General features: G+C 40.1%; 1 protein-coding gene across 3 annotated transcripts in view; it reads left to right on the forward strand.

The window, feature by feature from the left end:
- The window catches only part of tsnare1 (T-SNARE Domain Containing 1), a 251,305-nt gene that overhangs the window by 188,933 nt on the left and 34,896 nt on the right, over positions 1-27,476 (forward strand). For 2 of the 3 annotated variants that reach the window (XM_084357776.1, XM_084357777.1), the window contains exon 11: positions 9,827-9,939. The exons of the other annotated variant lie outside the window; for it this stretch is intronic. In XM_084357776.1, the coding sequence (XP_084213902.1) occupies positions 9,827-9,922 (96 nt within the window). In that variant the 3' untranslated portion in view covers positions 9,923-9,939. The remainder of the gene's footprint in view (positions 1-9,826; positions 9,940-27,476) is intronic. 3 annotated transcript variants of the gene reach the window in all.

A 27,476-nucleotide genomic window follows, 5' to 3' on the forward strand; every position in this document is an offset into this window, starting at 1 on the left:
GTTGTATTATGAGGATATTTCTCATGTCACACAAGGTAAGTAGTTTTTCTCCCAGGGACACAGCAAGTTTGTCTTCCATGTAAGGGAGGCAGAGATGAGATAGATAGTTGGTTTGTATGGCTGTGCTATCAGCTTTAATGGGTATAATTCAGTTTTTCTGCATTCTCCTTCAGATGTAAAGGTGTTTTTAAAATGGTTTATGGTTGTAGAAAGTCTCTGAGGGCCTAAGAAAAACTGAAAAATGGAAAGGTGAACAAGTCATTTATGCTGTCCTCGCCTCCATCTCCTCCTTTCTCTTTTCTCCTTGCTCTTGACCATCACTACTGACCCTTCAAATATCTTAAATATCTACAAGTGGGATTTTTTGATCCAAGGACAGTTCATGGATGGGCTGGACGAGAGGCAAAGCAATAACAAGTTTTAAATCTGTGAACAGCCCATAAAATTATTAATTAATTATTATTCATTATAATTATAAGAAAAATTATGGTGCACCAGAGAGGCCCATCCTGTCCTTCTGCACTAGGCTGCCTATTATAATATGCATCCTATTTGCTTCAACAATTTGGTACGGTCTTAATTGAGAACTCATCTCCAAAGTGCCCCTTAAGAATCTGAGAAACAAGGACATGACTCATTCCCAGAGCCTTTTAATTCTTTGAGATCTTTTTGTAAGTATCAGACTGAATGTGGCTCTGGTAATTTTTGCCATGACCTTTTAGAGATTCCAGAATTTTGAAGTGCTCAATATTCAAAACACTTGACTGTTGGTGTTGTGCAGTCCTGCCAACAATGGCAGCACTTTTTGCTTAGTAAAGCCTTAAAATATATTAAGAAAGGAAAATGACTAAGAGAAAAAGCAAGAGTTAGAGTTCAAACAGAGGACGTAAACATAAAATGGTTTTGTATGTGGCAGGTTGAACAAGGTAGTGATAGCAGACTCATGGCTATCCATTGCCATCTCCTTGACAGAGGTCACTGAAAGCAAAGCTCCACAGATAGAAGGTGCCCAAGGTTGATGAGTTTCACCCTAAGCAGTTCAAGGCTCAGAATTTTGTTGACCTGTTGTGACTAACAGGTTTCTTTTGTATCTGAATGAAGTTTGTGCCAGTCCCCATTGACAGACAGGTAGTTGCATTTATGAAGGGAACTATAGGCTGTACTCTTTGTCATGGAAAAATGGACCTCTGTCAATCTTTACTTTGGTGAAAAAAAGAATCCCCTTGATTGATAGCTTGCAATCCAACTACCCACAGATACACCATTGACAAGGTAAAAATATTGGCTACAATTGTAGGAGATTGTTAATAGCCAACAACAGCTATTTCTACCTTGGCAGCAAAGAAGCATGAAAGAGCTGATTGGCCTTCCAAACTGCGAGCACTTGCAATTCTCCAGGGGCTGCCTTAGGGTAAGAACTAAACAGAAAAAGAAGGGGATACTTTCATGTTGTAGACAGCAACATAATGAAAACAAACATACCCAACAACACCTTGCAGGAGGAACAGAAATATTTCTCCTGTTGAAAGAAGTTATGTTTTTGTTTGATGAACAAAGTTGACAGACAGTGAGCGATGGACTTTACAGGACAATATTCAGAAAAACGATTAATTTTATGAATAACCTTTTTGGATTATTGGACCCAGACAAAAGCAATATAAAATAACGAGGAATGGAGAAAAATTAGAACTTTATGACTGCTTCAAAGGTAGGGAGGTTCTTTCGCTTTCCATGCTGGTAAATCTGAATTAATTATTCATTGGTTCTTATAACCATGTATAGCATGTCCATATTGACAAAGGTTACAATATATATATTATTAGGAGCCGCTTTAAACTGGCCTGGGTCTGACCAGGTTGAAAAACATCTGTAAACACAATTTCGGATGGCAACGCATTTCTGGAAACAGTGACTTTAATAATATTATTGCAAATCCTATTAGAGAAGTGCTATATTACTCTGTTACTGCTTATAGTAATATCACTGTAACAGTTATATCAGAACTGCAGAATACATTCCAATTCCATTGAAAGAAAAGCAAAAAACGGCACTAAAGGCTTTTCTCATTTAAAAACATGTTTTTGCTCTTCTCTTGACTAGCTTCTGTAAGAATTTGACTTGCCATCAGGCTCTGCTCTTGAATGTGTTTATATCGGCAGATTACAGCAAGTGGCCAGTGTTGACTTCAAAAGGGTTTAGCTGCCATTAGTTTTCTGCTATTAGCCTTGTATGAAATATTAAAATTGGCTATTGAATTTGTGTCATTTACTTCACATATCTTTAGCTGACTATATGTATTATGGTTTTTTTCTAGCAAAGTGTCTATGGGAATAACTTTTACAGAGCTAGATCAAGTATGCATGAATTTTGAATGTTTCCAATCGAAATGTAGCACTAATTTTAAATGATTTTTTTTTTTTTTTTTTACAATACAGACAATACAAATGTAATGCCCATATTCACCCACTACTGGTATGAGAATATTACAGCCTGGATTTTAAAAAAGTTGGGAAGCTACTTGAAATATAAATAAAAACAGAATTCAGTGATTTACAAAGGAACTGTAATTACTGACAACAGTTTACAAAGTGTTCCTGAGCCCATTTAGTAATATCTAGGGGTGTGCAGAGCAGCCGTTATTTGTATCTGTATTTGTATTTGTTGAGGGGGGAAAAGTATTTGTATTTGTATTTGTATTCGAGTACAATTCAAAATAGGCGTAAAAATTATTATTATTTTTTTTTTGGAGTTACACTTCTAATTTTCATTAAAGTGTAAGTATTCTTTAATTATCCATTATAATAATTATGGATATGCAATATTGGTTGATGTTTTTCCATAAATCCAGCAATGAACATGTAACAAGGAATGTCATTGAAAATGAAAATAACATAACAGCCATTACCTCATCCATGGTTAAACCAACAACTAATAAAATATCATTGTGAACATTATGAACCCCACCACCACCCGTCATTGTTGGAGGACGTTGAACAGACAGAATAAAAACAAATAATACTTAAAAGAACTGTTCTTTCTAATGCACAGAATTCCAAGAACTAAACTTGATCTGTAAATAATATGACATAGTAGCCTATAGCTATGAATCTAATCGCATAGTGGTAAATGGGGTTCAGGGCAGCAAGTGTGGAGGCAGAGGCATTCCTATAAATGACATCACCATAATCTAAAACACATAAGAATACGGCTTCTACAATCCGTTTTCTGCTGAACAATGGGAAGTTAGTTCTGTGTCTGTAAAGGAAACCGATTTTTTGTCTTAACTTATATTTGAAAGTGAGCTTTTGATCTAACCAGATACCCAGATATTTATATTCAGAGACTCTTTCAATACTGTGTCCTGTGAGAGTTGTGATAAATAACCCAGGGTCAGTAATGTCTGTAACTTTAGAGAATAGCATGTATTTGGTCTTATTTGAATTGAGAACTAGTTTCAGATGAGATAAGGTGTACTGCAATTGATCGAATGCTTGTTAAAGGGTTTGAATGTGCAGTGTCAGCAAACAGTACAGAATTGTATCGTCTGCATAAAGATGGGCATTACAATTTCGTTATGTTGGACGTAATGTTGTTGATGTATATTGTAAACAAAACAGGACCCAGTATTGAACCTTGTGGGACTCCCTTTGATAGTGTTAAACATGTAGAACGGCTGTTTCCTCGAACAACACATTGTTTTCTCTGTGCCAGATAATCTTGAAACCCACCTCACTTTATCTCCGAAGGAGCAAGGAGTGGTCGCCCTTGCCATAAAACTGTTCAACTCCTCATTGGGGGGGGAGGAGGGCGAACAGATGAACAGATGTACAGATGTACAGATGTACAGAGAGAGACTGAAGGACAGTCTAGAAGTATATGTATATATATATATATATTAGGGGTGTGCAGAGCAGCCGGTATTTGTATCTGTATTTGTATTTGTTGAGGGGGGAAAAGTATTTGTATTTGTATTTGTATTCGAGTAAAATTCAAAATAGGCGAGTTACACTTCTAATTTTCGTTATAGTGAAATATGAAAATGAAAAAAAATAGTGAAAATGAAAATAACATAACAGCCATTACCTCATCCATGGTTAAACCAACAACTAATAAAATATCATTGTGAACATTATGAACCCCACCACCACCCGTCCTTGTTGGAGGACGTTGAACAGACAGAATAAAAAACAAATAATACTTAAAAGAACTGTTCTTTCTAATGCACAGAGCTCCAAGAACTAAACTTGATCTGTAAATAATATGACATAGTAGCCTATAACGGTCATTATGCTTCTGGCTTCTACCTGGTCTTTTTACTAAACTTAACCAACTCCTTTCTTCATTGCCTAAAACCCAACCAAAGCACGGAGCAAAGAATTTTTTTTCTCCCCCGGTCTGCTGTCAGCAGGGTCGCCGGCTGCAGCAGCCTCGAGCCCGTGAAGTGGGCTCAAGCCGCGTTCAGCCGCGCTCGAGCGGAGCGGGGGAGAGAAACAATGTGTATTTCTTTTACTCTGTGGAAGATCTCCCAAGGGAGTGAGGGACAAAGCAAGTGGGACAGATCTGCCCAGTCCCTGAGCAGCGCGTTTCACAGACAAGCCACAACGCAGACTGTAAACAACGTCACCTGGTTCAGCAGCACCATGGACAGCTGCGGGGGCGGGGGGGTCGGAACAGCGGTGTTCCGACCCCCCCACCCCCGACTCCTGAACGTCACTCACTCACTCATCCGGGCATGTACTGCGGTCTCATGAGGAAACGTAGCTTTTATGATGTTTTTCTTTTCCCGAATACAAATATTTTTTAAAGTATTTGTTCGAAATAAGTATTTGTAAAAAACACGTTATTTGTGCCTTTCCGAATACCGTATTCGGGTTCGGCTCCACCCCTAGTAATATCCTTTCTATAATCATGTGTTTCACAAAGTGGTGAACCTTGCTTCTTTCTTGCTTGAAAACACAGCCTTTCCCAGCCCCTGTCCTAACTTGTTTCAAACATGTTGCTGACATTAAATTATATTTAGTATATAGTATAAGTATATATTATACATTTACACAAATCCATAATATTGTCTTTCTACTGTTTTCAATTGATTATATGTCAAAAAGGATTATCACATTATCACTATTGCATTATTGCATTTATTTGCAGCGTCCAAACTTCTTTTGGAATCATTGATTCATTCATTTAGGAGAGACTAGTGAATGAGGTAAAGGAAACAGTTATTACAGCAGATGATATGTAATGTATTACTGCAGATAATATGTGATATTGAGTCTTGTCAGAAAGTCTTTGGTGCTTAGACTTTACAGGGAGATTTCGTGATCGAAGGGTGTCTGCCCTTAGCTGTTGCAAGAAGAGTCGCCAAAGTAAGGGGTGGAAGCCCCCCAAAACACAGCCCAGAGTTTCCCCCAAAAGAGTGATTACCAAGCAGAAAATACATAGCCACTATCAAACAATGACAGCATTATATGTTAAGAAATTAAACATGAACATGGCACAACATTTTTTTAAGTTAAGAGATGAAAATAACAGTGAAACATGAATGAATAGCACCGACCTTTTGGGCCAAATTTTTTAAAGAATTTGGAGATGATCCTCCTTCTTCATTATTAGGGCCGAGCACTGACCAGTGCAAGGCCCTGTTGAATCTGTAAGGAGCATTATTAGGGCCCGAGTGCTTGTCAGCACAAGGACCTATTGTATTTGTAAGGATTATTCTTTTTCTGCGCTTTGACTGCATATTTGGTGGCCTGAACATACCCCAAAACTCACCAAACTCAGAACATACGTCACATGTGGCGAAAATTTTTGTAATTCAACATGATTTGGGGTGGGTGTGGCCAGGGGACTCCATAGCGCGACCTAACGTCGGAAAATTCGCATGAAAATCATTTTTGATTGTCATGAAATTCACAGGAGTCATAGGTCTCATCGATTTAGCCACAAATTCATTTTGTTGGAACTTTTGCCACAAGAGGAAGTAGGCTATCTTGAATGGCGTGTGGCGATTTTAATTTTTCCGACACTGTTTAGAGGACTTTAGGATGTTCGCAGACTCACCAAATTTGACATGTAGGTTCAAACTCATGAGTACTTTAATTTGATGCCACAACTGCCCTCAGGTGCGGCACAACAGCTCAGTAGTGCCCCCTAATGGCTTTTCCCATTTGTTACGTACAGGCAAACTCCTACAGTACAAACACCAAATTTTGCCATTTTGATTCGAAGTTCAGATTTCCTGTCTCGTACTTTAACAAACTCCTCCTACAGATTTAACACCACAGACTTCATTTGTAGTGTTTGTGGCTGAGTCCAATGGGTGTATCAAATGGGCCCAGAAAAGTCATCAGCTGTTATCAATCAGAATCACTCAGAAGACATTATGAGGCCATGCTACAAAGAACATTTGATACACACAACTTTCTATTATCACCAAAATTGATCATTCAAGTTACTGTATGTATATTTCTGACCCAGCAAAGTTGGTCACATTTTCAGAAGACCTATAATAAATTCATTATTGAACCAAACTTCATGAAAGTTTTTTTTTGTAGTAGTATGTGTTCCACTCGTATCGTAGAAATCGTTGTCAGTTGAATGATGTACATGTTCTTAATCTTTTTATTGTTCTTACTCAGGGACTACGGATGGAAAGTAGCTATTAAGCTAAATCCGTTACAAAGCATCTTCTCTCATCTCGAGACTAATGTTATTTTGTACATTGTCCCTGATACAAATAAACTTATTAAATTAAATTAGAAATAAGTGGCTGTAAACTTTTGACAAAGACTGTAAATACTGTTTCTTATCTAATATTGCCTGTGGTATAATAAGGATTTAAAATACTTCAAAAATGTTTCCTCCACACAACAAACAAGCTTCATTCATCTACGTATGTACTACTACTGTGAGAAAAAAGAAAGAAAAAAGTGTTGACTTGTTTGCTAAGTCAACTTCCATTGCACCTTGTCACCCTCTGTTTTTATTGACAGTAAAACTTTTTTGCAAGATACCAGTTTTTTCTTGTATTTCCTCCTAGGTTTGTATTGCACACATTAAACATGTGCATGAAAACAGGTGGATGGAAATGCACTTTCTGTTGAGTTCCAGTATGGATAAAGAAAGTACCACTGAGGAAAACACTGCTAAAGAGCATTTTCCACACTGACAAGCATAAAATTCCCAGTACAGCATTATTTAGCCATCAACGTCATGATGTAAGATACTGACTATAGTTGTCAGAAGCCTAATTTGTCAAATATCAGTGTGGATATCAAACTTTAAAAACCCATACCCATACTACTTGCCAGCTTAAATATGAACTATTCCCCACATATTAGACATTAACAGTGATTTAAAAAAGGTGTCAGGAAGACACTGTCTTCTCCCTGAGGGCTTGCGGCACCCATAGGCCCTGAAGTGCTGGCACCAAAGACACATTCTCTGGCAGATTAAGGCACTGGTGATAAGAGCATCCCTCCTCTATCCTCGTCTGTCGCTCCCTCTGAGAGTCTCTCTGTCCCGCCTCTCAGCCTGCCCTGCAATCTGGAAAATTCGGGTTTAGAAATACTGCAACACTTCCTTTGTTATACTAAGCCCTTTTTTGTTCCCCTTCTACCTTATTTATTTTCTTGTTCTCCCCAAATAACAGCAGTGCTGGGATGAGTGAGCGGGAGCAATAAAAAAAGAAGGGAAAGGGTACATATATGGAAGAGAGAGGGAGGGAATACAGTATATAGAGGGAGGGAGCAACTCGGCACTGTCAGAGCAAGCAGAGAGAAGGAGAGGACGGTAGAGAAAGTTTATAAGGCGCAGTTTAGGAGGAAATGCGTGAGAGAAGCTGGGGAATCTGTGGTGGCCAGCTGCAAGAGGGGAGATAGCGGAGAAAGGCTTTTAATTCTCAATCCCCACAGAGCCTTTGAAAATTACCAATCTTCTTATCACAGACGCAGGGCTGCTTATGCAAATTGTTGTGGAGTGGAACGTTTAAACGGAAAATTACTCGACAGCATTTTTTTCTCCGTCTTCCCTCTCCCCCTCCCTCTCTCCCGCTCTCTTCCACACAGAAAGCCTGTTTTGAGTCTCAGATAAGAAGATGAATTGCTCTCTCCCTGCTTTGAAGCGCGTCAGGATTTAAGGACTCCAGCCTCGGCTCTGGTCTAACGCTGCTGCTCTTGCTGCCTTTGTAGCAGAAAACAGGCTGAAAAAAAATGGGGAAAAAAGCGTTTCAAAACAACCTAGATCCTGTGCTTCAACACATCGTCACTGCCTGAGGAGACTAGAAAATAAAAATATTGCCTTACCCCTACTCTTCACTCTATTTACTTTCATATTTTTACTTAACACAGTTAACCACTGTTTTGTTGTTTTTTTTACAGACATGGCATGTAATTGACATATAATTGAATCTCAATCATACCACAGGCAATATTAGAAATTAAACAGAAAATAGTGCTGGAAACTGCTCAAGAGCTATGAGCACTTTAAATAAAAAATAACTGACTGAGTGCAAGTGACTGTGAAATTGTGTGCTGTTACATGTTTATTAGTTTAGTTTTCTCTGATCAAGCAGTTTTTGATGTACGCGCCGTTCTTCCGTACAACTTGACTGCCATCTCGCTTACGTGTTTCATTAACACATCAACAAATAATAAATGCAAATGTTTAAAGGAAACATGCGTTTGTTTGTGTGTTCTAAACAAACTTTGAAAAATATATATATAAGATATAAATTAATACACATTTGTTATGTAGAATGTGTATAATCTGACGAATGATATCTGCATCAAAAGCATTTACATTTGAATTTTGACAAATGAACAGATTCACACGTACATATGCAACTATGAAGTACCATTCTGCATTGTACATACTTTATTGTTCCTGTAGGGAAACTTGTTTTGAGGTCTGTGGCACTAACTACAAAAAGCAGTTATGTACAATGACAGATGTTCATTTTCCAACTTAAAAAAATAAGAAACATGCATAATGCTCACTTGTTGGCTGAAATTTAAAACATCTACAATCTATAAAGTAAAAATTATATAGAATGCAAATGTTGTTAAATTAAAACCATACAGTATAAAACTGATCAAGTTTTTCTATTCTCTTGTCACATAGATAATTGTTTTTACTGAAATAAAAACAAATGCGTGTGTTGCTGGTTGCTTTGTTGTTGTTCTGAGTAGTATTGACACAAGCAAGACAAGCTAAATTAGTTCAGGAGAAGAAAAATGTTATTTGGCTGATTTAAATTACATTATTTTTTTCAACCCATTCAGTCATTCGTGCATTTTATCTGTATTTGTCAGCGTGACCTTGAATCCTCCAGTTCCTTTACAATTGAGTTAATCTTATCTGGTTGAAATGCCGTTTTACCTGTTTATGTTCCTTTTCAAGACGTCTTTTTTTGTTCTTTGTTGTGAGTGAATGTAACTGAACAGTATGGGGTCGACTTGAATTAGTTCAAAAACCACAAAATATGGCAGCTGGGGTGTTGTGGCTGTGGGGTGTGTGGTTGTTAAACTGGAAATTGACATTTACAGGGCTGCTAATGCACTATGGCACTCTTTCATGAATGCAAAAAATTGGGATTCAGAGCTGAATATTTTAGCTCTCATGAACTAAAGAATCACTGGTTAAATCACTGCTGTTTTATGTTAACCACCAGCAGAGCGTGGAAACACAGATAAACCTAAGTATTTAATGGAAAACCATTGTGCAAAGATTTAAAGTGCCATGTTGACTTAGAGTGTCTTACAATGTCCAGTGTGGTTCTGTCTAATACCTGAACTCCACCCACCAACTGAATCCTCTCTCCCAACAGAGGCAGCTGAGAAAGAGGAAGTGCTACCTCCTTGTGGCCGGCACCATCGTCCTCGCCATCCTCATCATCATCATTGCTGTTTCAGCAAGAAAATAAGACCACTAGCCACTGTGGTAAGTGGTAAGATCCAACTTCTAACAACAAGAACAACACTGCATCCTATGTTCTAGACATTCGATACTGTCTGTTGCACTTTGTATTCAGTAATGCTATGTTTCCCATAATAGAGCTTATATATATGTCATCAATGTTGAACTGATCAAAAATACAATTTGGCCATAATAACTGGTCTAGGACTGAGTCTGTTTGGGTCAGTTTAATCAGGAGTGACTTCATACGAGTGAACATGTAGTAGTGGTAGTAGTAGTAGTAGTAGTAATAGTAGTAGTAGTAGTAGTAGTAGTAGTAGTAGTAGACGAGTCATGCGAATAGTCTGTGGTGATTAGACACCATCATGACACCATCATATTTTAAGGAGGTAATGAAGCCGTGCATGGGAGCAGGCTTCTGCTCAGCTCAGACCTGGGTGCTGGAGGTCAATTGGGTGCGGGAAGGTGGCAACTATGTGCACTGAAATGATAACTGACAGCAGCAGAGAGGAGAACAGATCAAAGTTTGTCAGCAGTGATATGATTGGCTTAAAAGGATCATGGCATGATATGGTTGGTTAAACTGAGTAAACTCCCACAGTCAACTGATTATGATGGGAAGCAGGAAAAGATTGAGAGAGGGGGAGAGAGAGGAATATGAATGATAAGCAACATAGAGATAGTCTTCCTGATTGAACTTAACGCTGAGTTTCATTTGGTGTGCACTGTCAGGAAATTTGAATCATACAGTGTTTGTTGTAGGGCTGCGACTACAATTATTATTTGCTTGTTATTAATCATTGTATAGATAATTTTGTTTCAATTACACAGTTCATTGTTCAGTCTATAAAATGTGATATTGACAAATATCTTGTTTTGTTTTCCAAAACCCCAAAATATTCACTTTAATTTAATTAACGAAAGCAATTAGTTAAGGTGTTTTGTTCTCAATTGACTGATTGATTTCTACTAATTGTTTAAGCCGTACTGTGTTGTAGGACTGTAACTGTTAAATCTTTGGATTCAGTAAATGTCCAGTGTTTATTATGATGACAACTGGATGTGGAATGTCAACATCCCATTTGTGAACAAAAAAATAACAAAGGTGAATGTGTGCTATGTATCCTTGATTGAGCAGCTATTGAATGCATATTTCTGTTTTGGTGCCACTTCACATGACAATTTGTGTTTTCCTAGGATTTCAGTGGTTGCCTGGCAATGCAACTCTAATGACTGCCTAGTGTGTTGTCTATGTATTTACTCAGTTCACTGAAAAAAATAATGCATTGGATTTACTCAATTCAATAGTGGACATTGGTCGCACACAGATCATTTGCTTTGGCAGAAACTCATCAACACAAGTAATTAGTGTTGATAAAATGTAATTGAAATGTGTTTCGATAAAGTAAATAAAACTATTTGATCATTTTACTCCTACACAATTTCATCACTTTATTACATCATTTGTTCACTTAATTCTAACAACATTTGTTATTTAAATATTCTCATATCAATTGCATTTTCATAGATGTAATAGTTAAATTACAGTTCATTAATTTTGTTTATACACAGTAGTAACTCTAAATATTTATTTGAATTTAAATACAAGAAAATAAATTAAATTCAAATTAATTTAAAACAATTAAAATTTAATCAATCATTCATTTTCTTGTTGTCTTATACTTTTCAATTGGATTTTTCTTTATAATTCTTAACATTAAACACTTTTTCCCCATTGAAAATGATGGATCCTTTTGCAAATGATGTAACAGTTACAACCTTTATTCCAAAACCTGGAAAAACAGCAAATATTTGCCCCATTAAATGTGCAAAGATAAAATGAAAATCACATAAAATGTCAAATTTTCTCAGCTAGGAACAATACTACATTTCAGATGCGAGTGTTACAACCTTGTGACATCAATTCTCTACATCACCAACGATTCCATCTTACAGCCATATCAACCACTGCTGTCTCATAAGGAATACAATTTGTACCGTAAACTTTTTCAGATAACAGTCAGTGTTGTTAAATGTAACATGTACTCTTCCATATACAGGCTGAAAGAGTTGTTGGTAATGTAATTGTTGTAATTATTCATTCTATCCATACAGTCTGTAAGGTAATGACTTCATAACATGACCACAATAGCCCTTTTCACACAGACGCCGCATTATCGCCGCAGTGGCAGGACGCCAATTCTCCGCCGTTGTTTGTTCACACAGAGCCAAGCAGCTCCGGCGTAAAGACGCACCAGTGTGTAATTCACACAGAAAGGCAAAATGCGGATCCAAAAGAGGCGTGACAGTACACGTCATGATGATGATGTGTGTGTTTTTTTCAACATGTTTCCCAGATGTCCTCCTGTTAATCCAAACATGTACCTGCTGACTGTTTATAATCATATGGATGCTGTTATAATGTGTTGTGATTGAGATCCTGACCCACCAAACATCCTGGAAAGTGACAAAGTTACGTTTTCTGCTCTAAATTACATAATTACATAATCACCATCAGTAAACAGGACGCTGTCTGACTCTGTCAGTCGTGAGGAGGGATGCTGTTTTCTGGGGGAAAGTTCACTGAAGTCTCGGTCGGGAGGGCTGATTGTCACGGTGATTTTTTTTCAAGACAGTAACTACAACAACACAATAGTGGAAGGAGACAAACACACGGTGAGTTAAAGTTTTTTGCCGGGGACACACGCTGTTTTCCAGGCAGAACGAAGAGTGACGAAGAGTCTGTAGGACAGACAGGAGGACAGTCACTTCTCCACACATAGCGGTATTTTTTTCCTCATATAAGTTGCCAAAGACTCTACCAGTTACTATGTTACTGTTGTTTGGTCATGTAACGTTGCTTTGTGGGACATTTCTCTTTATTTTGTTGAGTGAAGGATCTGTTTAGTTATCAGAATGCCCCCGCTCCACACCACCGGCTTATCTATTCACACCGGTTCGGTTCGCCAATGCTGCGCCTCTGATACTACCTCTGATACTACCTCTGATACTACCACTGATACTACCTCAGGAGGCGCACCAGAGGTGCAGCGAAATTTCACCCCTTGCCGCATCTGAGACTTTCACACAGGAGGATGTGGAGAATTGGCACGGGATCCCCGCACTCAAAGGGCAGTATGAATGAGACTACTGACTGACATGGAGGGAAAAATTACGATAAAATTGATATAAGGCTTCGACAACCTAAGTTAGAAATTCATTTGAAGTTTTTAGTTCCAAATCATCCTTTTGACAGTGACAACAAACAAAGAAAAATAGAATGACTGTCAGGATGAATATACCCACCATACTGTCTGAGTCAGACTACTGAGGGCTCAGTAATATACTTAATATATATCTATAACAATAATATATCTGTCTATTTCATTGAGCTGAACCTGAACCTGAAACAAGGACTTTGCATTTTGTCTCCCATCTCTACATTACTTTATGTTCACTGGAAGCCAGTGTGGAAAAGAGGAATGATTACAGGCACCAACAAACCCCTTCAACCTAAATGTGGCATTTGAGTGTTGTACTAACAGGGAAAAGGCATTAAACTGGTGACAAAAGAGGACACATAATATCTCAAAAAAGTGAACCTTAATAAAATAGACTCACTGCGTAATACATGTAGTACTTGTAGTACACATAGTAGCTGTAGTAAAGACAGTATAGTACAGTCCATGCCTCTCGTCCAAAATATTGTCATCCTGGTCAAGACAGAGATCAGAAAAAAAAAAATCAGCAGGTTAGAATTATTTTAGCAATGTGCGCAGCAACAGAACAGTGTTGTTTTTTTCAGAATGCACTCTTACATTAGCCATGGCTGCTCTCTAGTGTTTTGGCTGTCTGCCCTCTCTTCACGAATATCTTCAGGAGCTTGTGAGGTTGTAGGAGATACACTACTAATAAATGTAATTTATTAATCACTTGCGATTAATAAAGCACTTGTAAATAGGAGCACCACCTCCGTTCTTTTATCTCTTTGACTAATCCGGAGGAAATTAATCAAATTCGACTAGACAAGGTTAACTTGAATCAATATCAATCAATTCTAATCAATTTCAGATCAATTTATTCATTCTCATAACTGAAGCAGTGACTTCTACACAGTTACCATTGGTTCTCCACATTAAAACAAACCTGCACAGACCCTGCACAGACAACGACAGGTTAAATATATTTATTGGCTAAATAATTCAGAGTAAATAAATGAAAATGTCAGCAGGCTGCGACTTTGTCTCCAGCGGCCTTACTGTCGCTCAACTGAAGGCTGGCAGTCTCGGTCCAATAGCCGGCGGGATGGCAGAGCTCGTCCGGTACCCAGCGGGTGACGGTTTCGGTCCAATACCCAGCGGGATGGCACCGTGAGTGTTGGGGGCAGACCCTCCACATGTGTGAGCAATTTGGTGAAGATGGGAAATTGTATGTTGGAAAAAAGAAGATGGCCGACTTCCTGTTGGGTCGACAAAATTAATTCCTTTCTAAATGAGACCTATGATTACTGCAAATTTCATGAAGATCGGAGAAGGTTGTTGTTCACATGACCTGGCGTTAGGGGGGCGCTATAGATATGACACAGTATCGATGCATAGACATATTCAGGGCAAACCCATCTACATGTGTGAGCAATTTTGTGTAGATGGGAAATTGTATGTTGAAGTTATAAGGACTTCCTGCTTATAGCGAGGGATCGAAATGGACGGCACTCCCACACCCACCAGGCATAGCGGAGGCGAAAGCTTTTGATAACTTTTCATCTTCAAGGTCTGAGGATGATCCTGAGTGAATGTGAAGTCTGTGGTGTTAAATCTGTAGACGTTCGTTAAAGTACCGGGCATGGAAATGGGGCAAAATGGCGGCACACTTTAAACTCAAAAGCTATGGTCTATGGAGGACTAAACATGACTTAGGTATAAATAAATAAATAAATAAATGCATAAATAAATGTATAAATAAATGCTGAAATAAATAAATAAATAAATGTATAAATAAATACAGGAATAAAAAAAAAATGTATAAATAAATAAATGCATAAATAAATAAATGCTGAAATAAATGTATAAATAAATAAAAGAATAAATAAATATATAAATGCTTTATATTTATTTCTACATTTATTTATTTCTGTATTTCTGTGTCCATATGTTAATGAAGTAGGAGGTCCTAACCTCTGTCAACAGCATGATTGGTTACAGGAGTGTGCTCGATTCGGGTCGACTACTTCTGCCTTACTAGTGGCGCTGATGTTGTTGGCTACCAGCCCGCCCGCTAGCGAACGATTTAGAGAACCATGCAACCAACGACTATGTTCAGTTTCGTCTGGATAGATTGATGGATGACTTGGCTCAGCTCAACGCCAATATGGATGTGCAAACTGAGCTAGCAGTGTTAGACGGTCTGGAAGAAGTCGCCCGCCAACTTTACATCCTGTCAGAGACAGAAGAAGGGACCCTTGGACGTTCTCTATACCACCGTGATAGCATAGACTACGAACTACAAGGACCAAAACCCAGATTTTTACAAAAATAAGCCGTCCTCCGAGCTGGACGGAGAGCATTGATCGCTATGCACAGCCGGCAGCCGGGCGAGTGCGCAGGGACTGTCTGCAAATTGCAATACCAGAGCAAGATGCTGCAAACAAAAATCAATAACTCCACTGTTATACAGTATTGAGACTCCAAAATCACTACACACACCAAGAGTCTCCTCATGGTCATACTACAACTTATTTATTTATACTTAAGTCATGTTTAGTCCTCCATAATGGTCTACGATCTGAGAAAGATTTGAAAAAAGCACCCCCCACCTGCATGAGCCTCAGACCAGCTGTGTCCCAGCTATTGTCTGAGTAGCACCAGACCGCGACACAAACGTGCCCGTAAACCGTGATCTCTTGTTTATGACAGATAAGACACACAAATACACACATCGTAACGCGTATATGATTATCCATCATATTGATTTAGCAAAGGCCGGGAGGAGGGTTAGCAAAACAGTCGAGTAGTGACAGGGCAATAGGTTGTTATGGAGAAATAAATCCGGACAGGGAATAGTTCTTGCACCACTGGCTACAATGTGGCTTATGTGCTATTATTGGCTGGTTTCACCATCAGTGACTTTTTTTTATGAATATAATGTAACACCCAGTGGTCACATATACTCCTCTCTTCAGATGTACTTTTGAAATATTTTGTTCCTCGGCTCGGCCACCTGCAGACACCTCCCTCTCAGCACCTCCCAGCGATGCAGCAGCAAGTGCTCCTGTCCCCCTTACCTCAGAAGAGCCCATAGATGCAGCATCAAGTGCACCTGTCCCCTCTATTTAAAATGAGATAAGATAATCCTTTATTAGTCCCACAATAGGGAAATTTGCATTATTACAGCAGCAAAGTCGACAAAAAAAACAGAGAGCACCAATTAATAACAGTCATAATAAATAAGTAGAAAATATAAAAAAATGTATAAGTTGAAAAAGCCATAAGAACAATATAGATAGTATTAAATAGAAAATAAAAACTCCAAAGATATTTACACCATTGCACATTTAGGTCCTGAAATTGCCCATCGGCATATTGAGCTAGCAGTCAGTTTTGGTGTGTGTAGCAGGTCTGCTTGTTGTACAGTCTAACAACAGCCGGAAGGAAGGACCTGCGATATCGCTCCTTCACACACTGAGGGTGAAGCAGCCTGTCACTGAAGGAGCTCTCCAGTGCTCTCAGAGTGCCCTGCATAGGGTGGGTGTCGTTCTCAAACAGGGACGATAGCTCAGCTATCATCCTCCTTTCTCCTACCACCTGCACTGAGTCGAGGGGGCAACCCAAGACAGCGCTGACCTTCTTGATCAGTTGATCAAGTCTCTTCCTGTAAGCAGCCGTGATGCTGCTGCCCCAGCAGACCACTGTACTGTGCTTTATAGAATATAAGCTTTACAGTACAATACTGTCAGCTGTTTGGTTGACATTATACTGTTATTTTAGTGTTACTGTAATCTCCATAAACAGTTTATTACTGTAAAATGCATTAAAGTACTGTAGAATGTGATCTTAACAGTATAAAACTGCTAGAAACTAATGATTTAAAGATTTTACAGTTCAAAATCTTCGAAAATCTCTAGCATAGACATGACTGTGACAAGAGATGGCCTTACAACATTAGGCTTTTATTAAAGCCAATGCAGTATCAACACATTCATCCATAAAACACCACTCCTCATTCAACAGGTTCTCAATCTGAATGTCCCAGTACATGTATCCTGAATTCAGTTTCCTTTTTTCTTGAACTGACAAGAAATAACTTACATTAAACGGGGGGGGTGCTAGCTAAAAAACATTAGCACGTTGCTTGCAACGTGTAGTAAACACCAAGTAATGCAGTAATTGACTGTATGCTAAATGAGATGGTGGGACTTGATGCAAAAAGATTTTGCACAGATGAGTTATGCCTTTCCAGGCTATTTCAGCACATACCAGTGATACTGCATCAGGCCCCTACAACAAAAGCTGCACCAATAGACCCTGCCAACTGGCCATCTTTTTTAACTGATAAGGCAGAACAGAGTGTTGTTCTATGTTCATGTTCTCACTGATTTCTTTGAGATTATATTTTTTGTGCCATACCTTATTTATATTGTATATTTATGTTGCATATTGTTTTATGCCATTGTTTCTTTAATATGTAATTTTATTCATGGGTGCTTTATTTCTAAAAAACTGACATAAAGTGACATAAAGCAATGCCGTTTTTGTGTGAGTGTATAGACAGTTGCCATTTTGTGCGATGGCAACTGTCTAAGATGCAACTGTCTAAGATGCAACGGGCACCAGCAAAAGTCTTGCCTAGGGGACCAAATTGGTCAGGGCCAGCTCTGCTTAACCCAGACAATCTGCCAGTAATCATTTCAGAGCTCAATCCACACTCTCTACTCAACCATTTTTTTCTGTAAACTGTCCTTCTGTGTCCAGTTATTGATATAGTATTAAAAGCAAAATAAGTTTGACCAGAGTGCTTCAAAAGGTGTGGATAAAAACAGTGAAGTGAAGAAAAATCAAAGAGAATGAAAAGACAGCAAATATACAACCTGTGAGGCAGTACATGATCCAGAAAGAAGCACTCACAAACTACTTCTTGGAGTATATATATCAGGGAAGACTTGCAGTATTAGATTGCAGTAGGAGAATGGACACCCTTTACAGTATATTATTGTAAACTTTATTATTTGCAAAATTCAAAAGGGTTGACTGAAAAAGGGCATTTATTCTAACTGAATTCTAATCAATCAGGAGTCACCAAAGATTATGTAAATAATATGTATAATAGTAGTAATATGATGCAAAAATCAGTTACCAGAATACAGTAAAATATTGCAGTTAACATTTCTGCAAACAATGTGTGGAACAAACAATGGACATGTTCAAATTCAAGTTAGATACAGTAAACTGAAGGATGCTGGAGAGGCATTACAAGTCTTCTTTATGTAACTAACCTGGTCTATGGTACCCACCACGACCAGCCAGAGACTTAGATATAACGTACGTACTACGTATGAAGTCAGCAGTCATGTGTCCTTGGTGGCTCTTTTAACCTAGGTCTCGCCACCTGTGTTACTAAAAGAAAGTATTAAAGTCTCTTTGAGGACATGTGCAGACAGATGTTAGAGTTAAAGTGTTTGAAACATGTAAACCTTATTGCTTTCATTGCTTCAAGAAAGTTGATTTGTTAAGCTAACCAGCTGTCTGTGGGTCAGTAGATTCCACCTCTATTTACAAACTGCAGTCTTTGACAGTAGACTTAAAAGTGGCACAATGTCACACTGTCTCATTCAGGCCTGTGCAGAGACCTTTGGAGGGGCAGGTGCTCACGAAAAAAAAAGGCATAAAAACTATATATTTTTTTTTTTTTATATATACACGTATATAGTATATATATATATATATATATATATAGCAGTGATCATAATGATGATGAGAAAAGAAAACACATTAACTAAAGGTACTGCCTATGCTGGGATTCAAACCCACACTATAGGATGGTTCTGCTCACTGAGGGAGCTGCTCTACCAGGTGAGCTATACATTAACCATAATGTGACAATGTGTCTACCATCTTTAAGAGTTGTCGGCGGTAAAACAGCTGGCCCCAACTGACTTTTATCTTTATCACATCAGCAGGACTGCATCTTCACGCAGCGGTCGCAGTCACCTCGGTCGTTGTGGCATTTGCCCACATCCCCCTATGGCCAGACCGTCACTACTCCCGTTTCATAGCGTAAATGCAATATTGTTGCTGTAACTTGCGATCGATTTTTTTGAATGACAATTGTTACACTTATGAGAGAAGGGGGAGACCCAAATGCAGAAAACACTAAACAAAAGCTGAATGATTCACAAAAAACAAGTATCCAGGTGAACCAAAACTGAGTCAAAAAGTAGCAACAAAAGAGCTTGAACGAAGCAAACAAAAGCAAAGAACAAATCAATGAAAACACAAGGACCAATAACCAGAAACATATCACGGAGAGACACAGGGAGACACTGGAGCGAAACTCAGGGTTGCAACACAGGAGAACATGGAACAAACTGACAAAGACACGAGGGAGAAAAAAGACTTCATACACACACACACTAACGAGGGGATGAGGTGCAGGTGGAGTGAACGGAAACACACTGGAAGGAGGGAAAATCACACAGAGGGAGGAACTGAAAAGCACACATAAGGGCACAATTTCCAAGTAAAACAGGAAATACTACAACACTGACAACAATGTGTCAAATCATGGGCATGGGAAGCATTTAAAATGTGGGTTTACCCCTAGAATTTTTGTGCAGTTTTTGTGTGAAGTGTGTAGATCATTTGGCTAAATGATGCTCTGTTTGTTTGATGTGAGCCACCGTACCTGAAGGTGTGTCTTATGGCTAAGCCAGTCACGGCGCCCCTTGCTCTATCTGCTCCACAATGCTGTGTTACTCATGTTGGCTCAGTCTCACTCGGTTTTGGTGTTAATTAATAAACCGGAGTTACATTCAAAGTCAGTGTGATTCTTGACTCACACACAGAAACAGACAAGTTTATACATGGTGTCAGAAGACGGTACAAACTTTTCGCCTGTGGATATTTTTTCCTTTTGACCGGTGGTTCGCTGTTTTTTTTCGGAGGACAACATGGCGGACGGATTTCGCAGACCCGACCCTGTTGTGTTTGATGAAAATGTCGCCGAGAACTGGCGCACTTTCAAGCGGGAGTATGACATTTTTATTGCTGCAGCACACTTCGACAAGCCTGCAAGGACAAGGGCTTATATTCTCCTCAACCTCGCTGGACCAGAAGCCATAGAACGGGAGTATTCGTTCGTCTATGCGGCTGAAGTGCGCAGACCCGGAGATGACAGAGCGGTCATCACCGGGTCCAAGGAGGATCCGGACTGCCTAAAGAGGAAATTTCGTGAAATCTGCAATCCCCAAAGCAACAGAACGATGGAAAGACACAAGTTTCATTCAAGAAATCAGAAACAAGGTGAGAGTATTGAGTCATTCTTCAGTGATTTAAGGATAAAAGCTAAAACTTGCCACTTTGGAGATTTGACTGACGAGCTCATCTGTGACCGGATCGTGTGTGGCGTTACCAGTGACTCTTTGAGAAAATCTCTGCTGAGAGATAGTGAGTTAACACTTGCTAAAGCCATCTCAATCTGTCCCATTCACGAGATGACAGAGGAAGGTAGCAGGACACTGGCCACACAAGCGACTAATGTTGATGCAGTTAAGCCATTTCCAAGCAGACAACACCAGTCAAAACCCCAAACAGTCTCCCAGACTGTCACAAAGTGCAATAATTGCGGAGGTAGCCATGCAGCTAAACGGGACAAGTGTCCAGTCTTCGGACAACAATGCCACAATTGCAAAAAGCTAAACCATTACAAAAGCTGCTGCATGTCTGCACCATGCAACCAAGGTAATACAAGCAGAAGGACTTTCAGACAGTCTGTGCATGAGGTTGCAGTGGAACAGCCCACATGTGAAGATGAAACATTCTATGTAGATGGTGTCAAAGTCTACAATGGTGTTGACTGTGTATCATCTCAAGCTGACAAGAAGGACGAGGGATTTGTCACAATACACATAAACAACAAACCCACTGAAATGAAAGTCGACACAGGAGCAAAATGTAATGTGATGTCACAAAAGATTTTCAAATGTGTGACTAATGGAGAGCAACTTGTGAAGCAAAACAAAGCTACAAACCTTGTTGCTTATGGAGGCACAAAAATTTAAACCACTGGCTTGGTTACACTGTCATGCTATTTAAAGGAGGAGCGCCACTCACTGCTCTTCTTCATAGTGGACCGAGAGGTACAGCCGCTGCTAGGATTTCGTGCGTGTGTGGACATGGGAATTGTCAAAATGAGTCCGGATGTCCATCAGCTCACCACAGAGAATAACACGGACTTCAGTACACTGATTCTCACACAGTACAAAGACCTGTTCAGTGACGTACTCCATGATGGTGGATCCCAACATACAGCCTGTAGTCTGGCCAGCCCACCGCATCCCTGTCGCAATGCAGGAACGAGTTCAAGCTGAACTCAAACGAATGCAAAGCATAGGTGTCATAACACCTATCACAGAGCCCACAGACTGGGTCTCCTCAATGGTTGCAGCACATAAGAAGGCTAAGCCAGAAATCAGACTATGCATCAATCCAAAAGACCTCAACACAGCACTGAAGAGGCCCCACTACCCCATGCGCAGTGTTGAGGAGGTAGCAGCGCAGATGTCGGGAGCAACAGTGTTCTCTGTTCTGGATGCAAAGAACTCTTTCTGGCAGATACGCCTCGACAAGAAGTCCTCAATGTTGACTACATTCAGCACCCCGTTTGGGCGCTACAGATTCCTACGGATGCCTTTTGGCATTAGCTCCGCAAGTGAGGTGTTTCAACGCTCAATGGAACAGCTATTCGCAGGTTATCCATGCTCAGTCATCGTTGATGACATCATCATCGGAGGCCGCGGTGTAGCTGAACACAATGCCAACCTGACGAGAGTACTTGAACGAGTGAGGGAGGTCAATCTCAAACTAAATCCAGCCAAGTGCAAATTTCGCCTGGACCAAGTGAGCTATGTAGGCCACATATTCACGAGTGAAGGCTTAAAAGCTGACCCCTCGAAAACTACAGCAATCACTGACATGCCAGTCCCCACGGACATCACTTCACTACAGCGTTTCCTTGGTATGGTGAACTACCTTGGCAACTACATCCCGAACTTCAGTGACATTGCAGCTCCACTGAGGAAATTCACGCACAAGGAGACTGCCTGGTGCTGGTACCAACAACATCAGGAGGCATTCAACCACCTCAAATCATGCCTGTCCAGCGCACCAGTGTTGGCATACTATGACATCAAGGCACCAGTCACACTCACCTGTGACGCATCTTGCTATGGACTCGGAGCTGCATGCAGATTATGGCCTGACTGGACGTCTTTTCTCAACGTCATTTATCGACTAATTCTGGCTGTCAATGGACGTCCAGATCATGGCCAGTATGAACGTCTATTCTCAACTAATTCTGGATGTCAGTGGATGTCTAGATTATGGCCATGGTCATGCCAATAGTCAGGCCATAATCTAGACATCCACTGACATCCAGAATTAGTTGAGAATAGACGTTCATACTGGCCATGATCTGGACGTCCACTGACAGCCAGAATTAGCTGATAAACGATATATAAACGTCTATACAATGTCCAGAAAAGATGTATAACAAACTTTCATTCTGGCTCCCCAGAGGACGTCTTTTAGACGTCTTGGATGTCCTTAAATGACGTCTAAAAGACGTGATCTAGACCACTCTTTGCTCACTGGGAAGAGACCGGTGTGTTTATCACCAAAACCAGCCATTACCAAACCTACTGTGTGTGAGTTAACAGTTTAAGTCAAGCATAGAAAATGCAGCCAACAAAGCCAACCAATCAGAAGCAGAATAGGGCTGGTCTTGTGGGAAGATGAGTGGGATCCATAACAACGTGTCAGTCTGCATGTCAATTTGCTATGGTGCAAGGTAGCAGTGAAAATGTGGTATGGAGATTCACTTACTTGGGCATTCTCTCAATAAGCAAGCTAAATAGATTTAATAGCTAATGAGGCACAAATGTAGCGCTCTGGAAAGTGCACCCAATGGACAATGGTTTTGACATCCATGTATGTAATGACAAAGTAAAAACAATGTGACAGTGTGAAAAGGACAGAGACTCATCACCTGACTCTGCACCTCCCCTCGGCTTTATGTAGCTTCAGTTTCAGCTTATTGTTTAGTTGTCCGTATGCTCCTTTATTGCTTTGGTCCACTTTCACTGCTCTCATAGTGTCATTTACAGCAGCAGTAGGCATCTGTTTTTTCAAAAAGAAAGATATGAACACACTAACTGCTCAGCACCAAGTCTTTCAAGTTCAATATTTTAATTTAGGTTAAAACTAACTAAGGTGATGATATTTCAGTGTTGTGTTCACAATTACTTTCTGCTGCCTCCAAGTGGCAAAAAAAAACAGTCATTGTAGGTTAAAGGGATGGTCAGACAAATTTGCTTCCTGTTGCAAATTGACCCACATCTTTCACTTGTTGTAGACCAAACACCGGAATATATAAAGAAAATAAACTCTTTCATAAACAATTTGATGGTTTAATCAAAAACTTTGCATCCTTGTGTTTCAGAACATGTAATCATTTTGATATTATAAATCTCTAACTCTGCTTCAAAGTCTGCTTATATACAGGATACCAAATTGCTGAGTTTTTATAATAACGTTTAACACAATGATATAAGGAAATGCCAGTACCACATGAGTGTATTTGATGTCATCCAGTGTGATTTACTTATGATTTGGGTTATATTATAATTTAATATTTTATATGGGTTCCACTGTTGTATATTAATAAGCTAAGCCCAATAACCTAAGTTAGAGATAAGTTCATTGATTATGTAACGTATTACTGTGTTATTTCATTAATTCATCTTACAAGCTCTCAGTGCTTTTATTGTTGCATATAATTTAAATATTATTTAGAAATGAAGTGACTCCCCTTAAGTAGAGGCCCCTTAAGTAGAGGGCAGTTTAGTTTAGAACACATGCTGTGTGTCTCCTCTGTGGTCCAGATAGGCCTTGTCTTGGTCTGGACTTCATCCTGAAGGAGTGAGAACAGCTACTTTGCTGAACCTACTATACAGCAGTCATCAACTGGCTGTCTCCTGACTGATAATCACCAAGTCTGCTCGCCATGTTCTGCGCTCTCCAGGAAGTTTGCCTCATCATCAGCCCATCCATCACCACAGAAAAGTAGGAAATAACCATCTTCATGTCTTCTGTCTGAGAGCTGATGCAGAGCTAATTCTTAAATGAGTTTTGTTGTCATTGATCTTAGGATTCCCCTTTTTGCATGTTTGAATCTTTTTTTTAAAGCTGTCAAGTTATCTACTTTTTGTGCAGTCTCCACTTGAAAGAGAGGGACATCTATTCATAGTTTTAACTGGCTTCCACTCGATGACCAAACTTTCATTTTCTTTTTCCTTCTTTTATTTTCAGTTGTTGGTAAGGTGATTAGGTGAAAAACCTTTTGGTGCAAGAAACAAGAAACATAATTTACAATTCAATCTGAATAAATAAATGCAAATCAGAAAATAACACTTCCATACAATCTTTCCCTAATCTTCCTCTAAATAGTGTAAAATAAAGTTATCCACTATCCACACATAAAGGGGATGTTATGAACTTAATGCTAGTCTATTTTCCATTTATTTATTTAAATAATATAGTATAATATCCAAATCATTATGTTAAGTCATGACTGTAAACATAACATATTTACTAACGGAAAGAACAAGCATGAAACACACTGGCATTTAAGGGGTTAACTATTCACTATGCGCTGCCGAGCGACCCGGTGGCTACAGCTAGCGGCTAGCGCCTGCACAAACATTTCATTGTACAGTCCACGATTGCACTCTATGCGCTGGCTGTCTTACCGGCTGCCTCTCTGGTGATCGTAGATGTCTTGCACAGTGTGCACAGGATTCCCTTATGGTTCAACAGCACTTTTCCTTTGAACCTTTAGTTAGTTAGATGTTGTCACACTTTTTATCGCCCGGGTAGCAACTCGGAGTAGCTCATAGTTCCTCCCATTTATGCCGATGCGCGCTTTGCTTTCTAAACTCATATTTTTAGTTTGACTTGACACCTCTCACTCGATCTTCCCCAGGAAACATCAGGAAGATCGCAAGCTTTAAAAGGCAAACTTGGTGCTTTTCTCCTCATCCCCCTGCACCCTCTGTCTGTTCCTCTGCTGGTAGTAGGATGATGAGCCGTCTGACATTCCTGTGAAGGATGGTAGCTTGTGTTTTCTCCTTTTTGGTTGCATGAGTGTCAACTTTCAGAGCTCTCGAGACAGGGACACAGTAGCTTGGGAAGATCCTGATATTGACATCTCTCATAGTGCCTTTGTCATCAGGATTCGTTTTGACGACCCTACCAAGCTTGAGTTGCCCTCTTATTGCATTTTGGTCACACAGCCAAACAACATCGCCAATGGTGACATTCCTCTGTCCAGTATGCCATTTACTTTGGACAAGTAAGTTGGGACCCGCTAGTTCCAGCTCCTCCAGAGTCTTTTGTATGGATAGGTGGAAAAGTCGGAAGTTTTCCAGTCCCCACTTTGGGATGCCCAGCCTAGTAGGAGAGTGTTTGGTGTGATATACCAGATGCAGTTCTCTTGGCTCTGAACTCTGGCATCAATTGGGCGCTCATTTGCAAGGTTGGCTGCGATGTAAAGAGTTGTCTGGAACTCACTGTAGCTGAGTGACGCCTCCTTCCCAAGAGTCTTGAATGCCCTCTTTATAATTCGCACAGCAGCTTCTGCAGCACCATTCCTGTGTGGAGAATCAGCTGGATGGATTTTCCATGTCCACTCAGTTCCATTTCTTGCTGCCGCCTCCTCCAGGTTTGCTTTGTCTAGGCTGTCCAAAAACCTCTACAGTTCCTCCAGGACAGTTCGCTCTAATGACATTGGTGCCTGGGTCTGACCAAACCTTTTTTGGATGCCCTCTGATTGCTGTGAATCTTTGATAGGTATTAGGAAACTTTCAGTTGACAGGGTGTTTGCTAGTTCGGTGTGAATGGCTCTGCTGGCCATGCAGCATAGACAACTCCTTAGACTTTTAAAGTCACTCTTTTTCTGACATCATCTTTCACTTGGTAGGGACCAAAGAGGTCAATTGATGTAAACTCAAATGGTGCAGCAGGTTCAGTCCTTTCTCGTGGCAAATCACCCATTATTTGTTCACATGTCCTTGCTCTTGCCTTCCTGCAGATAATGCAACCATTGACAACCCTTTGGGCAATCCTCCTCCCTTTTATGACCCATGCCTTCTTTCTCATCTTTAGGAGTGTTCCAGCCACTCCCTTATGACCCTCATTGTGGGCCTCTCGAGCTATCAGCATGGACACCCAGGCGTCATAAGGTAAGATGGGGACACTAACATGGGCCTCTTTGAAGGTTTTTACTCGTCCACAAACAGAGCAGTAGCCTAGAGTTTTTGTCTTTGTGGACCACAAGCCTGTCTGTTGTGGTGCTAGGGAAGGTTGCCCTCTCTTGCGCTGCAAGAAAAATATCTCTCAGGGCATCTTCTTGTTCCCTTACCATGATAACTCCTGTTGAGGATTTTGCCTCCCACTTTGGACTTTCCACAGCCTGACTTTGTCTGAACCTTTTTGCTGCTCTCCACATCCATGCAACTGTCTTCACCAGTCGGCTTAGACTGCTGAACCTTCTGACATCCACAAGGGGTTTGGACTGCTGACCCTGAGGTGGTCTGCTTTGTTGTGTTTGTGTTACCTCCTGTCTCAGTTCTTGTTTCAATTTTTGCTTCCTTGCCTTAGCCCTTGTTAGTGCAGCAACAAATGCCTTCTTTTGAAGTTTGGTGACGCTCTCTCTGGCAGTGGCTGCGAGTTCTTGGGCTGATGTTATTGGCCACTCCTACGCTGGCAAACTCAGAAACCGTGGACCTTTTTGCCATTCTGAGTCTTCATTGAGGTCTCAGCAATATGTTGTGGGCCAGAAATCCACCACCAGTTCTGGACACTTGTGTTGTTCTGAATCTCCCTGATCCTATTGGCAAAGAATGTTTCATAGCCACAGCTTTCTCACTGTATTGCACTGAGGATTGTCTGGCTATCAACAAAATGACACCACCTTTCAACTTGGATTCGGCTGTGCAGTTCAAAGGACTTTTTCAAGAGGCAAACACTGCTCTGCACATTTCTGCTTTGACAGCATCCCCTCTTTGATCCAAGGGTGTTAATTTGGCTCTTCGACTCCACCAGTTCCATCTGAGGTACATCGCTGTTCCATAAGTATGCTCACTACCATCAGCGAATGTGATTGCCAAGGGACCAGCAGTAAAGCATGGGGGAGTCAGTGCTCTGGCGAACTTGACTTTGGCAAGTTGGGCGTAGTCCTCAAAGAGCTTTATTGCATCATCCCTGAGAGCATCTGAGAGTGCTGTATCCCGT

Source organism: Pagrus pagrus (assembly GCF_965226575.1).
Source record: "Pagrus pagrus genome assembly, chromosome: 7".
NCBI lineage: Eukaryota > Metazoa > Chordata > Actinopteri > Spariformes > Sparidae > Pagrus > Pagrus pagrus.